General features: G+C 39.6%; 3 protein-coding genes and 3 non-coding genes across 6 annotated transcripts; all 6 read left to right on the forward strand.

Moving 5' to 3' along the window:
- The first annotated feature begins 1,149 nt into the window (after positions 1 to 1,149).
- On the forward strand, positions 1,150 to 6,557 carry best4 (bestrophin 4). The gene is made up of 10 exons (XM_072363747.1): positions 1,150 to 1,193; positions 1,278 to 1,446; positions 1,519 to 1,619; positions 1,697 to 1,930; positions 3,606 to 3,760; positions 3,864 to 3,941; positions 4,466 to 4,618; positions 5,079 to 5,159; positions 5,243 to 5,397; positions 6,195 to 6,557. Exons 2-10 carry the CDS (start codon positions 1,295 to 1,297, stop codon positions 6,463 to 6,465), a joined length of 1,380 nt encoding a protein of 459 aa, XP_072219848.1. The 5' UTR covers positions 1,150 to 1,193; positions 1,278 to 1,294; the 3' UTR covers positions 6,466 to 6,557.
- Positions 6,558 to 8,247: 1,690 nt separating this feature from the next.
- hectd3 (HECT domain containing 3) lies at positions 8,248 to 15,770 on the forward strand. Its single transcript, XM_072363609.1, has 20 exons — positions 8,248 to 8,320; positions 8,684 to 9,140; positions 9,821 to 10,074; positions 10,155 to 10,290; positions 10,447 to 10,568; positions 10,912 to 11,025; positions 11,125 to 11,207; positions 11,313 to 11,478; positions 11,633 to 11,714; positions 12,001 to 12,183; positions 12,268 to 12,320; positions 12,406 to 12,574; positions 12,669 to 12,782; positions 13,573 to 13,662; positions 13,845 to 14,051; positions 14,171 to 14,300; positions 14,951 to 15,025; positions 15,133 to 15,214; positions 15,318 to 15,389; positions 15,544 to 15,770. Exons 2-20 carry the CDS (start codon positions 8,787 to 8,789, stop codon positions 15,626 to 15,628), a joined length of 2,571 nt encoding a protein of 856 aa, XP_072219710.1. The 5' UTR covers positions 8,248 to 8,320; positions 8,684 to 8,786; the 3' UTR covers positions 15,629 to 15,770.
- Positions 15,771 to 17,026: 1,256 nt separating this feature from the next.
- On the forward strand, positions 17,027 to 20,182 carry rps8a (ribosomal protein S8a). The gene is made up of 6 exons (XM_072363116.1): positions 17,027 to 17,088; positions 17,995 to 18,101; positions 18,336 to 18,435; positions 18,652 to 18,827; positions 19,156 to 19,285; positions 20,027 to 20,182. Exons 1-6 carry the CDS (start codon positions 17,085 to 17,087, stop codon positions 20,134 to 20,136), a joined length of 627 nt encoding a protein of 208 aa, XP_072219217.1. The 5' UTR covers positions 17,027 to 17,084; the 3' UTR covers positions 20,137 to 20,182.
- Positions 18,150 to 18,259, forward strand: LOC140269555 (small nucleolar RNA SNORD46). The gene has a single exon (XR_011907652.1). It is a non-coding gene; the product is annotated as a small nucleolar RNA SNORD46 (small nucleolar RNA).
- LOC140269554 (small nucleolar RNA SNORD38) lies at positions 18,487 to 18,554 on the forward strand. The gene has a single exon (XR_011907651.1). It is a non-coding gene; the product is annotated as a small nucleolar RNA SNORD38 (small nucleolar RNA).
- LOC140269553 (small nucleolar RNA SNORD38) lies at positions 18,991 to 19,059 on the forward strand. Its single transcript, XR_011907650.1, has one exon. It is a non-coding gene; the product is annotated as a small nucleolar RNA SNORD38 (small nucleolar RNA).
- Positions 20,183 to 20,462: the final 280 nt, after the last annotated feature.

The following is a 20,462-nucleotide window of genomic DNA, read 5'->3' on the forward strand; positions in this document are numbered from 1 at the left end:
GATGGAGGATACATGGCCCCATAAATGTCCATTCACTGTAGTGCAAACACAGTTAGTGGATGAAAAGGCTGGAAAATAAGAATCTGATTTACAGTAGACTGCTGTAACGATGTGAAAAACAAACAAGTGAGACGAGCGCAGCAGCCAATGACAAAGGCTGAGATCCAGTAGGGACGGACGCATCTGACAGGTCTGACGTTTGGTCCATTCTTATCACAGTCACCAGTAAATAACACCAGAAGACTCTGCATTCAGTCCCTGTGTGTTTTATTTAATCTTCTGTGCTGAGGCATTAAGTCTTCACAGATAACAGGTCCAAAGTGCTCAGCTGATTTTGTGGTATCTGTTAGATATGTTAACAGAAAAACCTCAAATCAAAATACTGTTTTCTAGCCCCCAAAATGTAAATAAAACTGTATCTAAACAGGAGTAGGCCATGTGGCAATCAGAAAGTACCTCATGGAGCTTTGAAAGTTGAAGTTTCTCACAATTAATTTGTCAGATTAAGTTACATGAAGAGAACGATTAAGCTTCACAAAGAAAGTCAGGCCAAAGGGATCCAAAATCAGCAAATAGGGAGTAAAAGTAAAAATTTTTATCACCATTTATGGTTATTTCCAAATGTGTTATAAAAGCTTAGATAGAAATAAATTCTTCATTCCTGTTTGTATGTAAATATGTACTTAAAGTACATAGTACATGTACATTACTTTGGATAGTTTGTATTATAAGCCTTTTCTGCAACCTTATTTTTCTATGAATGTGAATGAATGAAATATAAATGGCAGATTTTTGCTCTTTTTTATAAAAACAGATGCAATTTAATCATTTTTTCTTAATTTTTCTGACATATTGTAGGAGACTAAATAGGAGATTTAGACCCCATCCTTAAAGAGTTCTCAGTGAAATATAACCCTTTAACATCGATGTGTTTACCAGGACCCTTACAGATGATGAAAACTTTAATGTAATTAATTTATCTGATCAATCTGGTTTGAGTTTGATTTGAGGGGAGAAATGATTGCTTCCATTCTCAGTAGCTTTAGGTGTGTTTGTCCCGGCCTGCAGTTTCCCAGGTAATAAATTTAAGGTGTTAATTTATGACAGTGCAACAGAGGAGTTTAAATTGAGATTCAGAGGAGGAACGTTTTTCTCCAGCGAGGCAGAACACAACACAGGATCAGCCCTCTCAGGTGAGATATGTCTGTTTTTTCTTTTTTATCTGTAAATCTAAATGAACTGTTCCACACATTTTAACTAGTTTATGTATTTTTCAGGAATTCCCTACCTAAAGATGACAGTCTCCTACTCTCTCGAAGTAGCCAATGCAAAGTTTTTTGGCTTCTCCAGGCTCCTGTTCAGGTGGAAGGGAAGCATCTACCGGCTGGTGTATAAAGAGTTCCTGGTGTTTTGTGGAATGTATCTGTTTTTTAGCCTGTTTTACAGGTAAATGAATTGATTCCATGTTTTCATTATGTTCTTTGCAGCGGTGTATTCGAAGTTTCTCCTCCTCCACAGGTTTCTCCTCACATCAAAGCAGCAGGATCTATTTGAGCGTGTCGCCCTTTACTGTGATCACTCCACCAACGCCAACTTCATCCCTGTCCTGTTTGTTCTCGGTAAGACTGAATGAGCAGACTCTTTCTTTCTCAGTCTTAAACATGAATCAGTACAATTGACTTTTTTGTCACGGTAGGTTTCTATGTGACCCTGGCCTTTAACCGATGGTGGGGTCAGTACACCAGCTTCCCGCTGCCTGACAACCTGATGATGGTGGTGTCTGGAAACGTCCACGGTGCAGACGAGAGGGGTCGACTGCTGCGACGAACCCTCATGAGATACGCCAACTTATCCTCAGTCCTTATCCTGCGATCCATCAGCACCAGAGTTTTCAAGCGTTTCCCAACTTTGGAGCACATTGTGGAGGCTGGTAAGAAAAGCAGTGGGGGCGAAATCAACTGTATTTACTGAAATTGGGTGAAGTCACCTTTTCAGTGCGGCAAAATTACATATTTTCTTTCAAAGCAAACTATTTAATGTGCAGCATGCAACACCTATTGTCTGTGAACCCGTGTGTGGACCAATATAGACACAAAATAATCCTCATCTACTAAATAATTTGTTATTTCAAAGTTTTGTCCTCTATACTAAACCAACTGCTGTTAATTGAAATAGAAAGACACTGATACTCCACAGCACCAAGGTTGACGTGATGAGGGGAAACTTCCCACTTCTAAAAGTACTTGATGCAGAAACGCGTCACCTGCGGCTGAAATACTTTTATATGTTATAAATTAAAAATAGGATACTAGTTACAGTTTTATGGTTATGTAGTTTTATTGTTGTAGTTGAGAAGCTAATTTTGAACCATTTTGTCAACTCAATCAATCAAATCAAATCTGCTTTTTTCCTCATGGGAAAATATTTCTTGAACTGAAGTGCTTCTCTGCTCCAAAGCAGAATATTGTGTAACAATCAGCACTTCAGGGTACATTTAAGACACAAGTTAAATGAATACTGTATCTGTACCCCCCCCCCCCCCCCCCCAAAAAAAACAAGAAGAATCAAACACAAAGAAGACAAAACAGTTTTAAAAAGGAATACAGCTAATGATGTAATCAAATCACAAAATTTAATGAAAAAAAAACATAAATTCTAAAGACAAATAGATATAAAAATTATATATATATATATTCTGAATATCACATTTTAGAACGGCAGTGAAAACAAGATAATACCTTAAATTATTATAAATTGTTGTTGGTCAGTTTTCTGGTAATGATCATTTCAGGTCTGCTTTCGTTTTATTGAGTTGTTATAAATCATGATATCTGGACAGCATGTCGTTTTGGTTATGAAGATAACAAATAAGACTTTTGTTATCTTTGAGCTAAAGAAGTAAAATTAATCTGGGTTGAAAATATTAATCTCTGAACTGTAATTCAACTAAATAATTTAAAGTCCAGATAACTGAAAGTTTTAATCTTTATTTAGATATTTACAGTACTTTTTAAAAACTCTTTTCTGGAAAATATTTGTTGTTTTCTATCTATGTTCTGGAGATAATTGTGACCTGGATGACTGAGTCGACACTGATAATTTCAGAGCAGCTTCACATGAGGGTAAACAGAACAAATCTCAGCCTGTTTTCCAAGTCAGGCATTTGAACAGATCAAGGAATTTATATCCTGAGTGGATGAACAATCAGTGGCCATACCAACATTTTTTATTTTCATTGATATACCTGCGTAAGTAAATGGAAGTTTGAGTTCTGGGATTTCTCTCTGAATTCAATTAAATCTTTCTTCAGGTTCTAGGAAGAAGGTGAGCTTTTTGAACATTTACAGAACACTGGCTCTAGATTTGGTTACATATATTCTATCTGAAATAAGTGAAAGCATGTAGTTGTTTTTAAGGCAAGAAGACTGAGATCTATCTTAGCATTTTTACTTGAAAAATTATTCAAATGTTTATTTGATAATAAGAATAGCTGCAACATTATGATATTCCAGTCATTTATCAACTCATGGTTGCTCGTCTAAACACTGATGAAACTAGTTCAGTTGACATGTGATTTATAGAGTTTGTGTGTGATATTTACGCAGGATTTATGACGACACATGAGCTGAAAAAGTTTGAGTCGCTGCACTCTGATTTCAACAAGTACTGGATTCCTTTGACGTGGTTCTCAAATCTGGCGTCCAGAGCACGAGAGGAGGGCCGAGTGAGGGACGACATCGCTCTGAGGCTGCTGATGGATGTGAGCCGTTTGTTATGGTCTGCGAATAAACACAACATTTCATGTTGCTCACACATAAAATACGACTATGATATGTGAATAAACTGTTCTACTGTGTCTGCAGGAGCTCAATAACTACAGAGCCAAGTGCAGCCTGCTGTTCCACTATGACTGGATAAGCATCCCGCTGGTATACACTCAGGTACAATAAACCGTGACATTGTAGAAATAGACAAGTACAGTTCTTCACTGAATATGCGGAACTTCATGTGACAAGCTTATATGGTTGACAACTAAAAGCTGGAGCCAGAGCTGAACCATCAGCAGATCAGTAAATGTGTTAATGTTGCATTCTGATTTAAAATTAAATGATTCAGTCAGTTATCTAAACAATCTGTTGGATTGTATCTAAGTTTTCCAATTATCTTCTAAAAGTATCTTAAAGGAAATGGTCAAATTTATTTTTCAAATCAAAGTTATAAAGTGCTTCAGATGGATAACACAGGTTTAAAACATTTAGGAATCAGCTTTGGAGGATTAAATTAATTCCAAAATAAACAAAACTAATGAAAATTTAGTAAATATAAGACCAAAGTTTAATATATGAACAAATAACAGGAGAAAGAAATCTTTAAAAAGCCAGTTTTCTCACTATCTGTCTTTATTATAAATTAAATCAATGTACCCAACTGACTGTAATATTTTCTATTTGCTTGTTTTGCACAGGTGGTAACTATTGCAGTTTACTCGTTTTTTGCTTTCTGTGTAATTGGTCGACAATTCCTGAATCCAGAGAAAGGATACAGTGGTCACAAACTGGACATGTACGTCCCTATTTTCACCCTGCTGCAGTTCTTCTTCTACACCGGCTGGCTCAAGGTAAACTGATACATCTGTGCTGCCTTACGCTACCTCTATGGTACGTTTGAAAGTCTGCACATTAAAGAAATGTAACAGCCTTAGATTAATTTAGAGGTTCACAATCAACTTGACAGCTATGTTGTTACTGCTCCTTAAATGAGATTTATTTTGTAAACTTCACATGATGTTGCAAATGATAGAGAAGAGAAGCAGTTTGTGTCTCATGATCCCACACATGCATCTTCTGATCATTTGGAGGACCTCGACTATTTGTTTCAGATAAAATCAGGTATAATTGGTCCACCTCAACCTGCTCTTTCAGTAAAATATTGCTAAAGTACGAATGCATCAGCATTATTATTATCTCAGTCTTTGCCAAAATTTGCACTTTTAAAAGTATATTTTGCAATTTTACGACCGGAGTGATTCTTCTACCACGGCTTGTCCAACCAGTTATTGTTATATCTCCACTCTGCAGGTGGGAGAGCTGATCATAAACCCGTTTGGAGAAGATGATGATGACTTTGAAACCAACCAGCTTATTGACCGAAACATTCAGGTTTTCACCTCAAAGCTTTCTTCTTATACACCCAGTGTAAAAACCTACAGTGAGTTCTTTAACTCTGTTCCTGTCTTCCGCAGGTGTCAATGCTGGCTGTGGATGATATGTACCAGAACTTGGCTCCCATTGTGAAGGACAAACACTGGTCGCAGAGCCACTTCTGCATCCCTTACACTCTATCAACAGCAGCAGAGACTCTCAGACCGGCTTTCATGGGCTCCACCTTCGACATGAGGTAAAAGGACAAGCGTGGAAATAAACTTAAAACAAACACTCAAAACAAATCTGGTGTATTTGTATCAGGTAAATTTATTATCTGAAAAGATTAAAAAGTGAAACAAAATTTGTTTAACTCAGTTTACCAGTTTATTATCTTCCTAGTAATTCTAAGTACTACAAGTTATATTCTTCTGCATCAAATTCTTTTGACACGTTAAAACATTTTACTCATCATACTGACACAGTGAAGCCTCGTTTTCAATAGGGATGCACAGAAATATCAGGAGATATTCGTTTTATTGACTTTGTAACATATCAATGGCAGTGGCCGATATTTATCTGATGTTGCATCGACTTTGACCTGAAACTGGCGGACTAGTCTGCAGCTGCAGATTCAGCAGATATCCAGTAGGGGGCAGGCTAATTCTATAGCAGGCAATTTATTGGTCACAACAACATTTTGTTTGGCCAGTCAAGTATTGAAAAGCAATTCAGTAGGTAATGGTTTAACAGGCTAAAAGAGATTTTCACACGAAGACTTTTTCTCATGCGAAAGGTTTTACTGAAGTATGAAAGAATTTGTGCTCATTCAAAGATACTGTGAAGAAAGTCCGTAATACTTACTGTTTTATCATTTTTTTTTAAAAAGCACATTTTATTATTTCACTGATAACAAAGGAAGAAAAAATTGGCAAAAACAATCCGTATCGACGGTTGTATATAAGCCAAATTATTACCTTTATTTACTTAATTGTTACATGTTAAGTAAGACACAAAAGTGACCTTGTTTTTGCTTTAATTACTTTTTTACAGAATGAGCGCTGAAGATCTTGAGATCCAGCATCCGGCAGATGCACCTGTGAACAGACAGTATTTACCACTCCAGGGCTCTCTGGTTAATGGGTTTGACAGTTTCCTGCACAGGGGTAAAGGCGTCCTGCGCAGTGGTAGTCTCCCTTTTCTGATGGATATCCTGTCACATCCAAATGAGGAAGACGAGGCTGATGAAGGTGAAACAGATGCCACCAGTCACAAAGAACAAGACAGGGCGGTTGTTACAGTTGCAGTGGAGCAAAAAGACTGAGAGACATTGATTCTCACCGGCATGTTTTGACTACCTTCATGTGTAACATTGATCACATATATAAGATAAAATAAAACATTTTTGGAAAATGCCACATTAGATTTTTTTAGTATATGAGCACATGACTTTTACAAGAAACAAAAAGCCCAATGTTGCCATGGATACAGTGAGTTAAACTTTAAGCCAGCGTCATTTTTAGCTTGTATTTTTTTAAGGCCATAAAATAAGATATTAACATTTCCTCTTTGCTCTGTACCATTACATGCAGTGACAGTTATCCCTGATTACTTTGTTACTGGAGAAATCTTCAAAACCTGTTGACATTTTATTATTTGAACAGTCAGTTATTAAAGAAAATGGCGTGATATGTCATATGCATTGATGAAATTTATTTTCACATCTACACTATTTTGTCTTCCACTTGTTTTGTCCTGGAGTTTGTATATTATTTTCTACCATGGGTCTACACCACACTCATGGTGGAAAACACTATGTTTATATAACAGACAGGAGGCTATATTTTAAGCTAAAAGGAGGTGGAGTAAAGTGGGAAGAGCCTCTTACTCAGTAGCCAGGGGTTGGACAATGAACAACTCAGTTAATTTTGGTTTCAACTGTCAACCTGTTACCGCATTTGTTGTGCTTACAAATAGAAAAAATTCTAAACTACCTTTGCGGTAATTCGTGCCACAGTTGGTGTCCAAAGAAGACCTTTTAGCTACAAAAATCTTCATAAACAATGACACACAGAGACTCACAAAGTTGCACTATCATTGCTGGTAAGTAGACACAAGAACCAGTTAACAACGCCTTTAACCTGTTCAGAATCAACCTTTGCGCCAGAATATTCACTTTAAGAGACTACTGTAACTGGGCTGTATTTGTGTGTTTTATTGCCTTAAAGGAAGGCTTATATAAAAGCTAAAAATAAACCCCTGATACAACCTCTGGCAGAAATGATGGAATCACACACTTGGAGAATGTTCATTAACATCTAACAGATGAACATTCTGTCTTTGTAAAACTTCAGATGTCTTTAATAGGATTTGTTAAATTCTCTGGATATAAATCCTATTTCAATTAGATGGCTTCTTACAGTTTGGTCACAAGCATTGACTCCTGTTTCTGATCATTTGTTTTTATTTCTTTTGCAGTGAATTTTCTATTCTCTGGCCAATAGCTTTGAGATTTCTGTTTTGGTGCTTTGGCATCGTTCTATGTCAACCTGCATGTTTCCTTTGTATAACCCTCCCATTTTTGCTCCAGATTTTAGCCTCAGCTGACTGGGATCAAACAATACTTTTTGCTGCACACTGAGCTGAAATATCTTCTTGAAGGAGTTTCAGAAACCTTTCCACTGCTTCCACTGACAGCTCTCTTGTTGGATCGAGTTTCCTAACAAATTAGTCATAATTACCTCATTAAGCTCAGCAAGCACTCTCTTTTATCTACAGACTCATTTGCATATTAAAACTTACTCATGTAATTGTTTTAGAAATGAAAATTGGAAAGGATTGAGTGATTTCATTTTTTTTTTTGCTCGTCTTCATCTGTTAAAATTGCTAATAACAACAATTTTAAGCCAGAATGTTCAGCTGTTAGATTAAATTGCTTTGTGTCATTATTTTTTAACCTCCTACAAGTATGGTGGTGATTTCATGGGTTATAAAGAGCTAATTGAAAATCCAAATTCGTCAGGTATTTTCATATTAAAATGGGAAACTTTTATTTTGGTACGATAAAAACGACGGAAGTGGAGAAGGATCAAGATTGTTTGTTGCGCTTCCGCGTTGTCAGAAATCTGTGAAACGGACAGACGAGCTCAGAAACCACAGCACTTCAGCAACGTCAGCAGGTATGTTAACGCTTACTGTTTCTGAACAAGACTCATTATGTGTTTGTCATCTAAAGAGGTCTGACAAATACGAAGACGCTGAGCCATCTGGTTTAATTGATACCAACTAAGAGTCCACTCATGTACCGAACTCACTGCTAGCATGCTAATGCTAGCTCAGTCACTTTTACCTTTCGAAATGAGGAGAGACTTTTGTCATTCGGTGAGGTATCTTTGGTTGTCGGTTAACAGGTTTTTGACCTTTCAGATTGTGAACACTCGCGCTGTAAGGGGGCTTTAAATCAGTATAACTAACAGGTTTCATGTTGTGTCCAGTGAAGGCTGTGTTTCTTGTAAATATTGGGTTTTGTTTGGTGTTGACAGGAGCATCCCTGCTGCCAGGCAGGAAAACGGAGCAGGACAGCGGTGTTATGTCACCTGACGGCCCCCTGCTGAGCTGCTGAACGCCACCCTCATCAACTCCATCATGTCTCTGGGCGACAACCCTCACCTGCTTCTCGGCAGGATCCGCTTCTTGAACAGGTGCATAGAGAGTTTCAGGAGGAGCGAGCCGCTACCCGAGTGCCTGTGTTACGTCCCCAAAGAGGTGTGCTACAAAATCTGCAAGGATTCATCATCTGGCTCCTCCGCCTCCACCGGGGGCTCAGCGGGAGCCTCCACCGTTGGAAAAACGCTGGTGTCCGTCTTTGAAAGTCCGCACCAGGTTCTCCACAGCAAGAAATCATGCAAGTACAACATTGAACCAAAGAAAGGGACATGCATCCGGACTACAGGGGAGGAATACTGCAACAGCCAGGGCCTTTGGGTCAAAATGAATAAGGTACAGTCACATCTCTCCTACTTCTCTAAATCTGCTGAAACAGCTGCTATAACTCTAATCTACATGATGATTGCACTGCACTCCTCCCCTTTACCCTTTGTACCAAGAGTCCTGTGATATATAAGGATATTCCTCAATGTCTTCCATGCAGCTACATCATGTTTTCTAGATAGTAATACTACACAAGTGTAGTTTATATATGTTACACTATGGGCACCTGATAGTGAAGTTACAGAGGTTACAGAATGTTGCTATGAAACAGAAAATAAATTAAACACTAACCTGAAACCTCAGATTCAGATTTGCTGTGATGACCACAGGGGCTTGATGGTCATCTAAGGGTCACATATCATTATGTTGTAAAAGTCATCGGAGGCATTTGCTAGTCAGTTCTTATTCCTAAATTTTACAGACAGAGAGTGGGGTGAGAGGAGATCTGCTTTGGCAGCTTGTCTTAAACAGAAATAAAGAGTATCAAGGTGAGATGTAGGCACACAGAACACTTTGAGCTGATAGTTCGTTGTTAATAACCGTGGTCAAAATTGCCTTGAAATGAGTTTTAAAAAGGTTTAGTCTTATCTATGGAGTGTCTAGTAAGGAGCTACACTTTAAGCTTTGTAGCTTGAGTCTTAATAGACAACATATCACTTTAAATGTTTTTGATCCATTTCGGTTTCCAGGAGCAGCTGGAGGAGCACCGTCCGGGCCAGGAGCTGGAGGAGGGCTGGATCCTGGTGTGTAAACACACAGAAGGAGGCGACAGGCTCGTGCCCGTAGAGTCACCAGACACCATCAGCAGGCAGCAGCAGCTCTTTGGCTACGACCACAAGCCCTGCAACAGGTGGGAGCAGGTGGTGGATGTGGAGAACGCACTCTACATTGGCTCCAAACCCAAAATCGCAGAGTGTGATGCCTCCGCCGTTCAGAAGCTAAAGTGAGTCTGTTTGCGTGAATCAACAGTGTCGTATGGAGTCGCAAATACCTTAATAATAAGGCTAACTTCATGTTTTCAAGGTATGTTCCTCCCACCTGGGCGTATGAAAGTGACGAGGACCTCGTGCACTACTTTTATGACCACATAGGAAGAGAGGATGAGAACCTGGGGAGTGTGAAGCAGTGTGTGACCAGCATCGACGTGTCGTCATGTTCAGTAAGCAACAGTTTGACATTTAACACTCAAATGAACAGATTTGGCCAGTTCTGTAAATCCTGTTTTTTACTCCTGTAACATAAAACTGATTTTTGTAAGTTTGGGAATTTATTTTAACCTAATTACCAATCAAACTGTCATGATATTTGCTGTCAGGAGGATCCCAACGGGGGGGTGAGCTGTCTGACGGACGGCGACACTGAAACTTACTGGGAGAGCGACGGCATGCAGGGACAGCACTGGATCCGCCTCCACATGAAGAGAGGCACTGTGGTCAAGTAAGAAGCTGAAAGTAGAAAAACAAAGAACAATAGTTGTGTGTTTAATGTTGGCCACCACTCTGATTAGCACCACTAACATGCTGGGAGATCACAGATTATCTTTATTTACAGCAGCTTTATTCATTCATAGCCAAAATACAAGAGGAATTATACTCATTCAATTGAAAAACAAGATGTTTCAGTAGTTAAACTGTTACAAAAAGTAAGTATACGCTTGAAAAGTGCGATTTTATTACCTTGATTTACGGTGACAGATTTGGTCCCTCCGTGGATGAATGATCCCACTTTCTGAGTGTGGTTTTCTTGTCAATAGTAGGCTTGTTTTTTTTTTTTCCACCAGTAAGCTGATACTGACCGTGGATTCAACGGATGACAACTACATGCCCAAGAGAGTCACAGTTTATGGAGGAGAAGGAGACAATCTGAAGAAGCTGAGTGATGTCACCATAGACGAGTGAGCTTTCTCCAGTGATTTCTTCTATGGGATTCACAAATATGAGCTTCAAATTTTATAATCTGACACCAAGAAAACCACCTTTTCATTTGTTTGTAGCAATCTGATTGGAGAAATATGTGTGCTGGAGGACATGACCTCCCACCTGCCTGTCATCGAGGTTCGGATCGAGGAATGTAGAGGTCAGGCTTTTTAGTGCCTTTCTGTATTAATTTGATCCCATTTTCCTTGCAGAAGCTTCTTTAATGAAACCTAATAAAGTTTTTCCCTTTTTCTGGCTCTTGCAGATGAGGGGATAGACGTTCGGATCCGAGGTTTGAAGATCAAGTCGTCTTGTGAAAGGGACCTGGGTCTGAACGCTGATGTTTTTCAGTCCTCTAACCTGGTGCGCTACCCCCGTCTGCAGGGCACCCCTCCTGACATCCTGTACCGCAGAGCATTAGTCATCCAGAGGTAAACCAGCGCTCATCGAGCTGATGTGTTGTTACGGTCGCACGTCTGATGCATGAAGATGCTTTTTCCTTTTTAGCTGGTTGTGCCTTTGCAGTAAAGGCAGTAAAGTTCTCTGGTGGGCTGTGTTTTAAGTGGCAGTTATGTTCTTCTGCAGGTTTATCTGTCTCCTGGACAGTGTTCTGCCACATCTGGTGCCCGCCTGGGACTACAGCCTCGGTACCTTCAGCCAGATCAAAGTGAGTCAAACAAAATGTTTGGTATACATTACTTTTCAGGAGCCTGTGTGTCCTGGAAATTTGTACTTTATTTGATTCATGGCATGGAAGTTGTTCCATGATACTTTATATAATAGTTAAATTCTTTTTTTTTTTGTTTTGTTTTTTTTGTAATTGTAGTTTTTTCTGTATGTAGTTTCTTGATCTCGAACTGTAGACACTGTAGAATTACAGTTTGTACCTTTTTATAAGTCAACCCAACATCTGGCATGTTATTATTCCCATGTGTGACTTTGGCGCCCTCTAGAGCATAAAGCAGTTTTTGCTGCTGTCCAAACGCCGCTCAGCCCTCATCACTCAGTGCCTGAAGGACTCAGAGACCAGTAAGCCAAACTTCATGCCTCGACTCTACATCAACAGACGTCTGGCCATGGAGCACAGAGACAACCCGTCTCTGGATTCCAGCTGCAAGAACGCCGTTTTCAGTCAGGTACTGAGCAGTGGGAAGCCTCAAAGATGTAATACTGCCGATGTCCTTACTATGGTCTCATTGGTTTTATCTATGCTCTTGCAGGTGTATGAGGGTCTGAAGCCATCTGACAAATTTGAGAAGACTTTGGATTATAGGTGAATTTTCTCAACCTCATGCGTCTCTATTTCAAAGTTCTAACTTAAGCTAAAATCTGATTTCTGATGTATCTTTTAACATCAGATGGCCCGCTCGCTATGACCAGTGGTGGGAATGCAAGTTCATCGCTGAGGGAATCATCGATCAGGGAGGAGGATTTCGAGACAGCCTGGCAGACATGTCAGAGGAGCTTTGCCCCAGCTCAGCCGAGTGTCCCATGCCTCTGCCGTTCTTCACCAGGACGTCCAACCAGGTAGTCATTCTTCATCACTGCCTGCATTCTGTCAGGACCAGACAGGACTTCAGTGTCCTCACCTTTCTGATACTCTCGTTTGTTCGTCTGACAGGGCGCCGTAGAGGCCAGAGATTACTACGTCCCCAACCCATCCTGTAAAGACTTCCACAAGTACGAGTGGATCGGTCAGCTGATGGGAGCTGCTCTCAGAGGGAAAGACTTCTTGGTGAGTGACGCTCATTTCCATCTACTTTAGGATGTCTGGATCACTACAGAATAAGAAGTGACACTTTTCAGAAACAGAGTCATGGTGGTTTAAACTGAAAGCTTAAAAAAAGAGCAAGTTCAGATGCTTTACTGCACCAAGAGAGTCAGAAGAAGGAAGCAACTATTCCACTATCAGCCAGGGGGAAATAAAAAGGTTTAAAAGTAGCTTTTATATGATTGAACCAGCCGTTGAATGTTTGGGGCTTAAGTAAACTTAAAGCGCCTACAGTGAATGTTGATACAGTTTGATGACAGAGAGTAATTTGATTGTTGCATATTTAAGCCTCAGCTCTTTTAATGGAGCTCTTTAACTGGTGGACTGAGTGTTTGGACAGTTAAAAAAGGTTTTGCTGTCAGAGACACATGTTTATTCATAAAAATGTTAACACAAAGACAGAATTGCATAACAGGGTTGTATCATCAAGAAACCCACACAATGAAGTAAAGTGAAGACCTAACCAAACCAAAAATATGCTCCCATTAGTTATTTTTCTTATAATATGATTATTAGGTGATCTTAGATGGTATCTCCTTCCCACTTTCAATTCTCTTAACTGTCTTTTTCCTGTTTTATAATTTCTTTAGATTCACAAGAGACGGATTTAAAATTTGGATTATTTTTCCTCTCTATTTTTTTCTTGTAATCAAAAGACATCACACGTCATCAGAAGTTCAACCAGCATTCTTAAAAGTATTTCAGTTTAAGTTAATGTTCATGGAGTCTTTTCTCTGTCCTTTTCCTGCTGCAGGTCTTGGCTCTGCCCGGGATGGTGTGGAAGCAGCTGACTGGGGAGGCCACCAGCTGGGGCAAAGACTTCCCTGCAGTGGACTCAGTGCTGGTGAGGTCATTAAGATCATTTACATGCTGCTCAGCAGTCGTGGCATATCAGTCTCAACCATTTGAAGAGACTTTTGTACCTGTAGAGGACGTCAGAATCTTTTATACTTTATTTGGATTCTTTTTTTAAAAGTGGCCACTGAGTCCTCCTTCTCTGTAAATGTTGCTCTAATGTGTGTTCAGGTGAACTTGCTGGAGGCCATGGAGAACATGGACAAGGAGACCTTTGATTTCAGGTTTGGGGAGGAGCTGGTGTACACCACCCTGCTGACCGAAGGTCAGATGGTGGAGCTCATCCCCGGCGGCAGTAATGTGGCGGTCCGCTACGAGGACCGCTGTGAGTTCATCCGCCTGGTGCAGAAGGCTCGGCTGGAGGAGGGCAAGCAGCAGGTGGGGCTCAGATTCCTGTAACTGCTTTGCTTTTTGTCCTCAGTCTGAACTCCTTTAGTAGCCGTGAAGTGCATTCTTGCGTCTGATTTATTTATTTATTTTTTCCTTGTGTGCTGCAGATCGCAGCCATGCAGGCGGGGCTGCTGAAGGTGGTTCCTCAGGCCGTGCTGGATCTGCTCACGTGGCAGGAAGTGGAAAAGAAAGTGTGTGGAGACCCGGAGATCACTGTGGAAGCTCTGAAACGACTCAGTGAGTGTTCAGCTTGGTGTGAATGACAATCAAAGCACATTTGGCCATAAATAAAGAGCTAAAAGTTTACTTTTTGTGCTAAAAAACCAGAAGGAGTTAATGAATTAAAGTAAAATTCCAGTTTTCTTCAACGTGGGTCTTATTTTAGCAGTGTTAACTTTAGGTTTTTATTGATTAATAGACCTTTATAGTTAGCACATTTCCCTGAAAACTGATTTTCAACGCATTTTTGTGTCTATTTTTTTCTGTACTCTTTGTTGCCTTTTAGCATTTAGGCTGCAGTTTTAATGTGATCCGTTGGCCTCCTTTGCTCGGCAACTTTTTTTCAAGTTGGCATTATATGAATTGACCTAATTCAGATTGAGAACATTTTATTTGATTTGTTTCTAACTGCATTACAGTGAGTAATTGGTTTGAATTGGACTGTATCTCTCAGGTGCCTTAAGATGACACTACATTTGGCACTGCATGAATAAAACTGAACTAAATTTAAACTGAGTATCCTAAGCAGCCTCTACTGAACAATCATCTCCTTTACATGTTGAATTGTTGCAGGTTCACACTCATTTGGTCAGCAGGTAAAAGCAGAAGAACCGAAAATGATTATCTAAGGAACCACTTTTATTGTAATGTTTTGTTCTCTCCACCAGCTCGCTTTGAAGACCTGGAACAAAGTGATGTAAGAGTGCAGTATTTATGGGAGGCGCTGACAAACTTCACCAATGGTCAGTTCTTTACAACACAAACTGTGTAACACGAAGACCTATACAGATGCTGTATTTGTATCTTTGTGAAGAAATTAGATCTCACAGAATTTGACTTAAATTTTCAGAGGATCGCAGCAGGTTTCTGAGGTTTGTAACTGGTAGAAGTCGTCTTCCTGCACCTATATACGTCTTCCCCGACAAACATGGGTGAGTAATAATCCTAATAAATGGTTATTTTTCCAAAGTCGATGGGGTAAGAACTGATTTATATAACAAATTATTTCATCATGTTGTCTGTTTCCTGATTCAGCTTTGAAACAACTGATGCACTTCCACAGTCCTCCACATGTTCCAGTACCCTTTATCTTCCCAACTATCCAAGGTATGAAGAGCTGAGGGTTTTGAATGCATGCTTAGTTGCTGCGTATCCTCTGTGGTAGACACTACAGACACTATCTGTGTAAAACTATTTATTGGTGACAAGGATCCCACATTTATTGCGCCTTTCTTCTCACTCTTTTCTTTCTGTGCTGCAGTGCGAAGGTTTGTGAGGAGAAGCTGCGTTACGCTGCGTACAATTGTGTGGCCATCGACACCGACATGAGCCCCTGGGAAGAATGATCCCCCTGCTGCATCGCTGAACACCGCTCACTCCACAAATCATACTTAAATGGAGAAACCCAGCCAAGTTCATCACCAGATCTTCACAACTGCCAATTAATGATAGCTGTATATAATAAAAGAGCTATATGGAAACCTGAAAGTGACTGATTGAGACTTTTTTTTTGATTAACTTTGATAATAAACTCTTAACCATAAATACACTACTGTGCAAAAGGCTTGAGCCACCCCACATTTCTTTATATATCATTGTAAAGTCAGTATTTGGTCTGAGCACCTTTATTCTTCAACAAGATGATCCCACACTGCTTTGTGTACATAATGTTGAGGTCCGGGCTCTTAGGAGGATTCATCCCTCCATAAGAGCTGTTGCCACTGATATCCAGTCCACTTCCTGTGTCATTTGCCTTTTCTCCCCATTTCCCTTCCTTAAGAATGGCTTCTTGACATCCACCCTTCCACGGAGACCATTTCTAAAGAGGCTTCAGTGAATTTAACACTTCTTCCTCCATTTATCCAATTTCCTCGGATTATTTTTGAAGACAAACTTTGCACAATGCTACCATATTCCAAGTTTTTAGCTAATGGCTCTTTGGGTATCACCTTGTTCAGGCAAAATGTCTGTCAAACTGTTATTTTTTGGTACTTTTCATAGATGCAATAAAAGAAATTGGACCAAATTATGTCTCAGTTTGTGACAAACTGCCAGTAGAAAATTCCCTACAGATACAATTTAGAATAGGTAATTTGCTAAGTTGTTTGTTATATGTAGACTAAACATTGGTTTATCCCTTGAGTTTTCTATGCTTGTGTGATTCACCCAGTGTTACATGGCTGAACACTGGCAGCAAAAAGTACATTCAACTGAAAATGGTCAGGAACAAGAACTGGACTGAAAATAAGCAGCCAATGGCCAAAGAAAAAACTTTGAGAAACCTTAAAGTCTTAAGAACACTACCCAAGACTACTTTAAAAGATTAAATTATAGAAAAGATTCATGATGTAAAACTAATAATCTTACTTCCTCTAGTTTATCTACTGATTTTTCTGTGGACGAGACAATATTCAGTCAGATTCATACAATTTACTTTTTAAAAATATAAACGGATTTTCAGTGTAAATTTGTTGATTTTATTATTTATTCACCGGTATTTAATTTTTTAAGCTGTCATTTTACATAATTGTAACAGCCAGAAAATAATAATAAAAAATAGTTAAAAACTATTATATTAAAGTTATATTTAAATGTACAATTTCTAAGAATCGTTTAAACCATGGCACGTTAAAAATAAAACACGAGTCTCGTTAACCTTATATTTTACTATAAATCAAAGACATTCACGATGTTGAACTTTTCAGTCGCGAAAACGAAAACCTCGTTCTCTCTCGCGAGATCTCGTGGGTTCAAACCTCCCCATGAGCCTTTGCGATTCCTCTTTCTAGCCGGCGCCTGAGAATGGGTACGTGTTTTCATGCTCGGGTCGGAGGCAGAATCTTTCTCCATCTGACGTTTTTACCAAGGAATATTCCTAAAATGGTTTGCTGAACTAAAGCTAACTGTTATTTGAATTGATATACCGCTAACTTTATTGTCTAGAATAATGATACTTAGTTGTAATGAAGTAATTTGCAGTGGATTTCAGAAAGGCTCCAAGATGGCTACTCTCTATGGCCATGTAGTTAGCTGCTTATGCTGAAGAGTGGATGAAAACTGTCAATTGATAGTGAGGTTTGAATTTGTTTTAGCTGGAGCAAGGATTGATATTGCAGTGTACCAGATATATAGGGGTAGATTTGTAAATATTTTATGAAAAAACTTTAAGGTATATGGCCATCGAAGAGCGTGTTAGCATTAGTTAGCATGCTTGTCGTGATCGTGTCATGCTGCTGATTTGAAACGCATGGGGAAAACTAATTTAATACACCTGGTTTTTTTTTTGTGAATTAAGGGTGAATTTGAATGATTTTATATTGCAATCGTGTAATCAATAGTAGCCAGTTTCAGTAGTTGTACCTGCATGCGTGTTTCCTTAAGGCCTCGCTTCTGCTACAAGGGTTTATCATTGTTCTTGAAATATTGTTTTTCTTAGTTGTGTCGTCTTAAAAAGTCAAGTTTAGTTAAAAGTGCCATTATTATGATCTATTGGTGGACCACGTGACTCTGAATCGGCATTGTCATTTAGCCACATAAAGTAGTTGCTTGAGTGATGTGATGAACCTCTTAAAGCGGAATCCGAATGTGAAATGTGGACAACCTTTACCTTGGAGAACTGATCACTCAAGCACAAAGTAATTTATTGCTCTGAAAATATGGTGATTGGTTCAGTGGTCTAACACCTGGTTGCTTCTCCTTTTCGCCCATGCAGGTATCTCAAGGGACAACTGGCATAAACGCCGCAAGACTGGCGGTAAACGCAAGCCCTACCACAAGAAGAGGAAGTATGAGCTCGGTCGTCCTCCTGCAAACACAAAGGTGAGTGAAAGCCTGTTGTTTGATAGCAGGAATTGTAAAAAGTGGTGTTGCGTGAGTGATGAAAACATGACCTTAGGTAGGTCTTTTTTTTGAGCCGTGTTGGTTCAAAGCTTTGGGCTTACCAATGTTAGGATTCGTCATAGTTACACTGACACGCATCAGTACATCACTTTTACTTTTTGTACTTTTACTGTAGTTGATGTTTCTCAGTGCTAATGAGATGTTTTTTTATAGATTGGACCTCGTCGCATCCACACAGTGAGGGTCCGTGGTGGCAACAAGAAGTACCGTGCTCTGAGGTTGGATGTTGGAAACTTCTCATGGGGCTCCGAGTGTAAGTTTCTCAAGCAACACCTGCTAAGTTCTCTGATGCTGCTGCTCTATCTTTCCGTGATGATACCTTGTCCAGTTCTGCTACTGAATGCAAGTGATGATATTAGAGACTCTGAGAAAGACTTGTTTGATGTATCAACTTTTTTTTTAAAGAATTGTCAAATATTGAAACAGGGTGATATTCTTGTTTTCAAAATGCTTGTCTCTGTGTACGCAGGCTGCACACGTAAGACCAGGATCATCGATGTGGTCTACAACGCCTCCAACAACGAGCTGGTCAGGACCAAGACCCTGGTGAAGAACTGCATTGTCCTCGTTGACAGCCTTCCCTACAGGCAGTGGTATGAGTCCCACTACGCCACTCCTCTGGGACGTAAGAAGGGAGCCAAACTGGTACGTGAAATACCTTTTAAACTCTAATTATGTAACTTGGTGTGCTAGCTCTGGATTATCTGTATCGATTTTAATTTAAGTTCGTATCGTATTAAGTTTTAATTTCACAATGTAGTGAAATTAAAGATTAGCTCTTAGCGTAAAGTACCTGATGCAGTGTTTCTTTCCATGAAGATAACTTTGTCCAGTTCTGCTACTGAATGAAAGTGGTGATATCAGAGACTCTGAGAAAGAATGCTGCACTTTCACATTTACATCCGTGTTTCACATAGCAACAGAGGAGTGTTTGATGTTGTTTAAATTAGTTTGGTTTCCTCTCCCATTGCAGACTCCTGAGGAAGAGGAGGTCCTGAACAAGAAGAGGTCAAAGAAGACCCAGAAGAAGTACGATGACCGTAAAAAGACGGCCAAGATCAGCACTCTCCTGGAAGAGCAGTTCCAGCAGGGAAAGCTGCTCGGTAAGTCCAGTTTTTGGTGTCCTGAGTTATAAAGTTACACCTAAAACTAAAGGTTTCAGATAATTCTGAAAGGTGTGGGCACAAAACAAATGTTGACATTTTTAACCCAACAAGCAAGAGACAGAAGGTAGCGGCCAGGCTAACAAGACAAAAAAATTCTATATCAGCAATTCATTTGAAAGAATACATCTGATTGGTTGTCTCCTGTAGGTCTCTCCGGGCTGCAAGACTGTAGAATCGAGTCAATGAGTTGGATTTTTGTAGTGAACTCGGGATTCCTGTGGCATATCATGTTTGAATGTGTTTTACTTGAGAATTTTCATAATTAGGAAAAGTTTATTTGTTTTTAAAGACTGTAGAATCGAGTCAATGAGTGGATAGTGTAGTGGTATGATTGCCTTCTTTCATGTGGGAGATCTGGGTTCAAATCCTCTGCATGAAAGGTACTGTCTCCAGTAGGGGTCCTTAGACCCCCTTACCCCATCTGCTTATCTGTAAGTCGCTTTGGATGAAAGCGTCTGTTAAATACATAAACATAAACATTACTGTAGGAGGTGGAATTGATCACAGATGAGCCCTGAACCTGGAGTTAAATTTGGCAAAAAGATGCCACTATTTCAAATGTCCCCTTTAATAATCTGTAACGAGATGGTGATATCGGTGTAAATATTTGACCTTCAAGCTGCTAACATTTTCTGAAGCCTGTTCATCCTCTTCATCCGTTTCTTTCTTTTCCTGCAGCTTGCATCGCCTCCAGACCCGGTCAGTGCGGCAGGGCAGACGGCTACATCCTGGAGGGCAAGGAGCTCGAGTTCTACCTGAGGAAGATCAAGGCCAAGAAAGGCAAATAGATGTACAGCTGTTTGATACGTCAATAAAATCCAACTGTCCCACAAATGTCTTTTTGTCGCTGCTTTATTTATTGGCGGATGTGAAGTAACTGTCAGTTATTTTACATAACCAGAGGAGAAAAATCGGCTCTTGTCGGTAAAGAGAAGTGTTTTTTTTTTTTTTTTTGTTTTTTTTTTTTTGTTTTTTTTACCTGGTATGAGCACTACTGACTTAAGGAAGAGTGATGCCCTGCAGTGTGTAATCTACTGTTTATATGAGGTATCAATTTACACAGTTACTTCAAGCTTGTATTTTTGTAATTGGTAGGAAGCTGTAACTATAACCG

The sequence above is a fragment of the Leuresthes tenuis genome, unplaced genomic scaffold (genome assembly GCF_036924035.1).
Source record: "Leuresthes tenuis unplaced genomic scaffold, fLeuTen1.0.hap1 SCAF_14, whole genome shotgun sequence".
Taxonomy (NCBI): domain Eukaryota; kingdom Metazoa; phylum Chordata; class Actinopteri; order Atheriniformes; family Atherinopsidae; genus Leuresthes; species Leuresthes tenuis.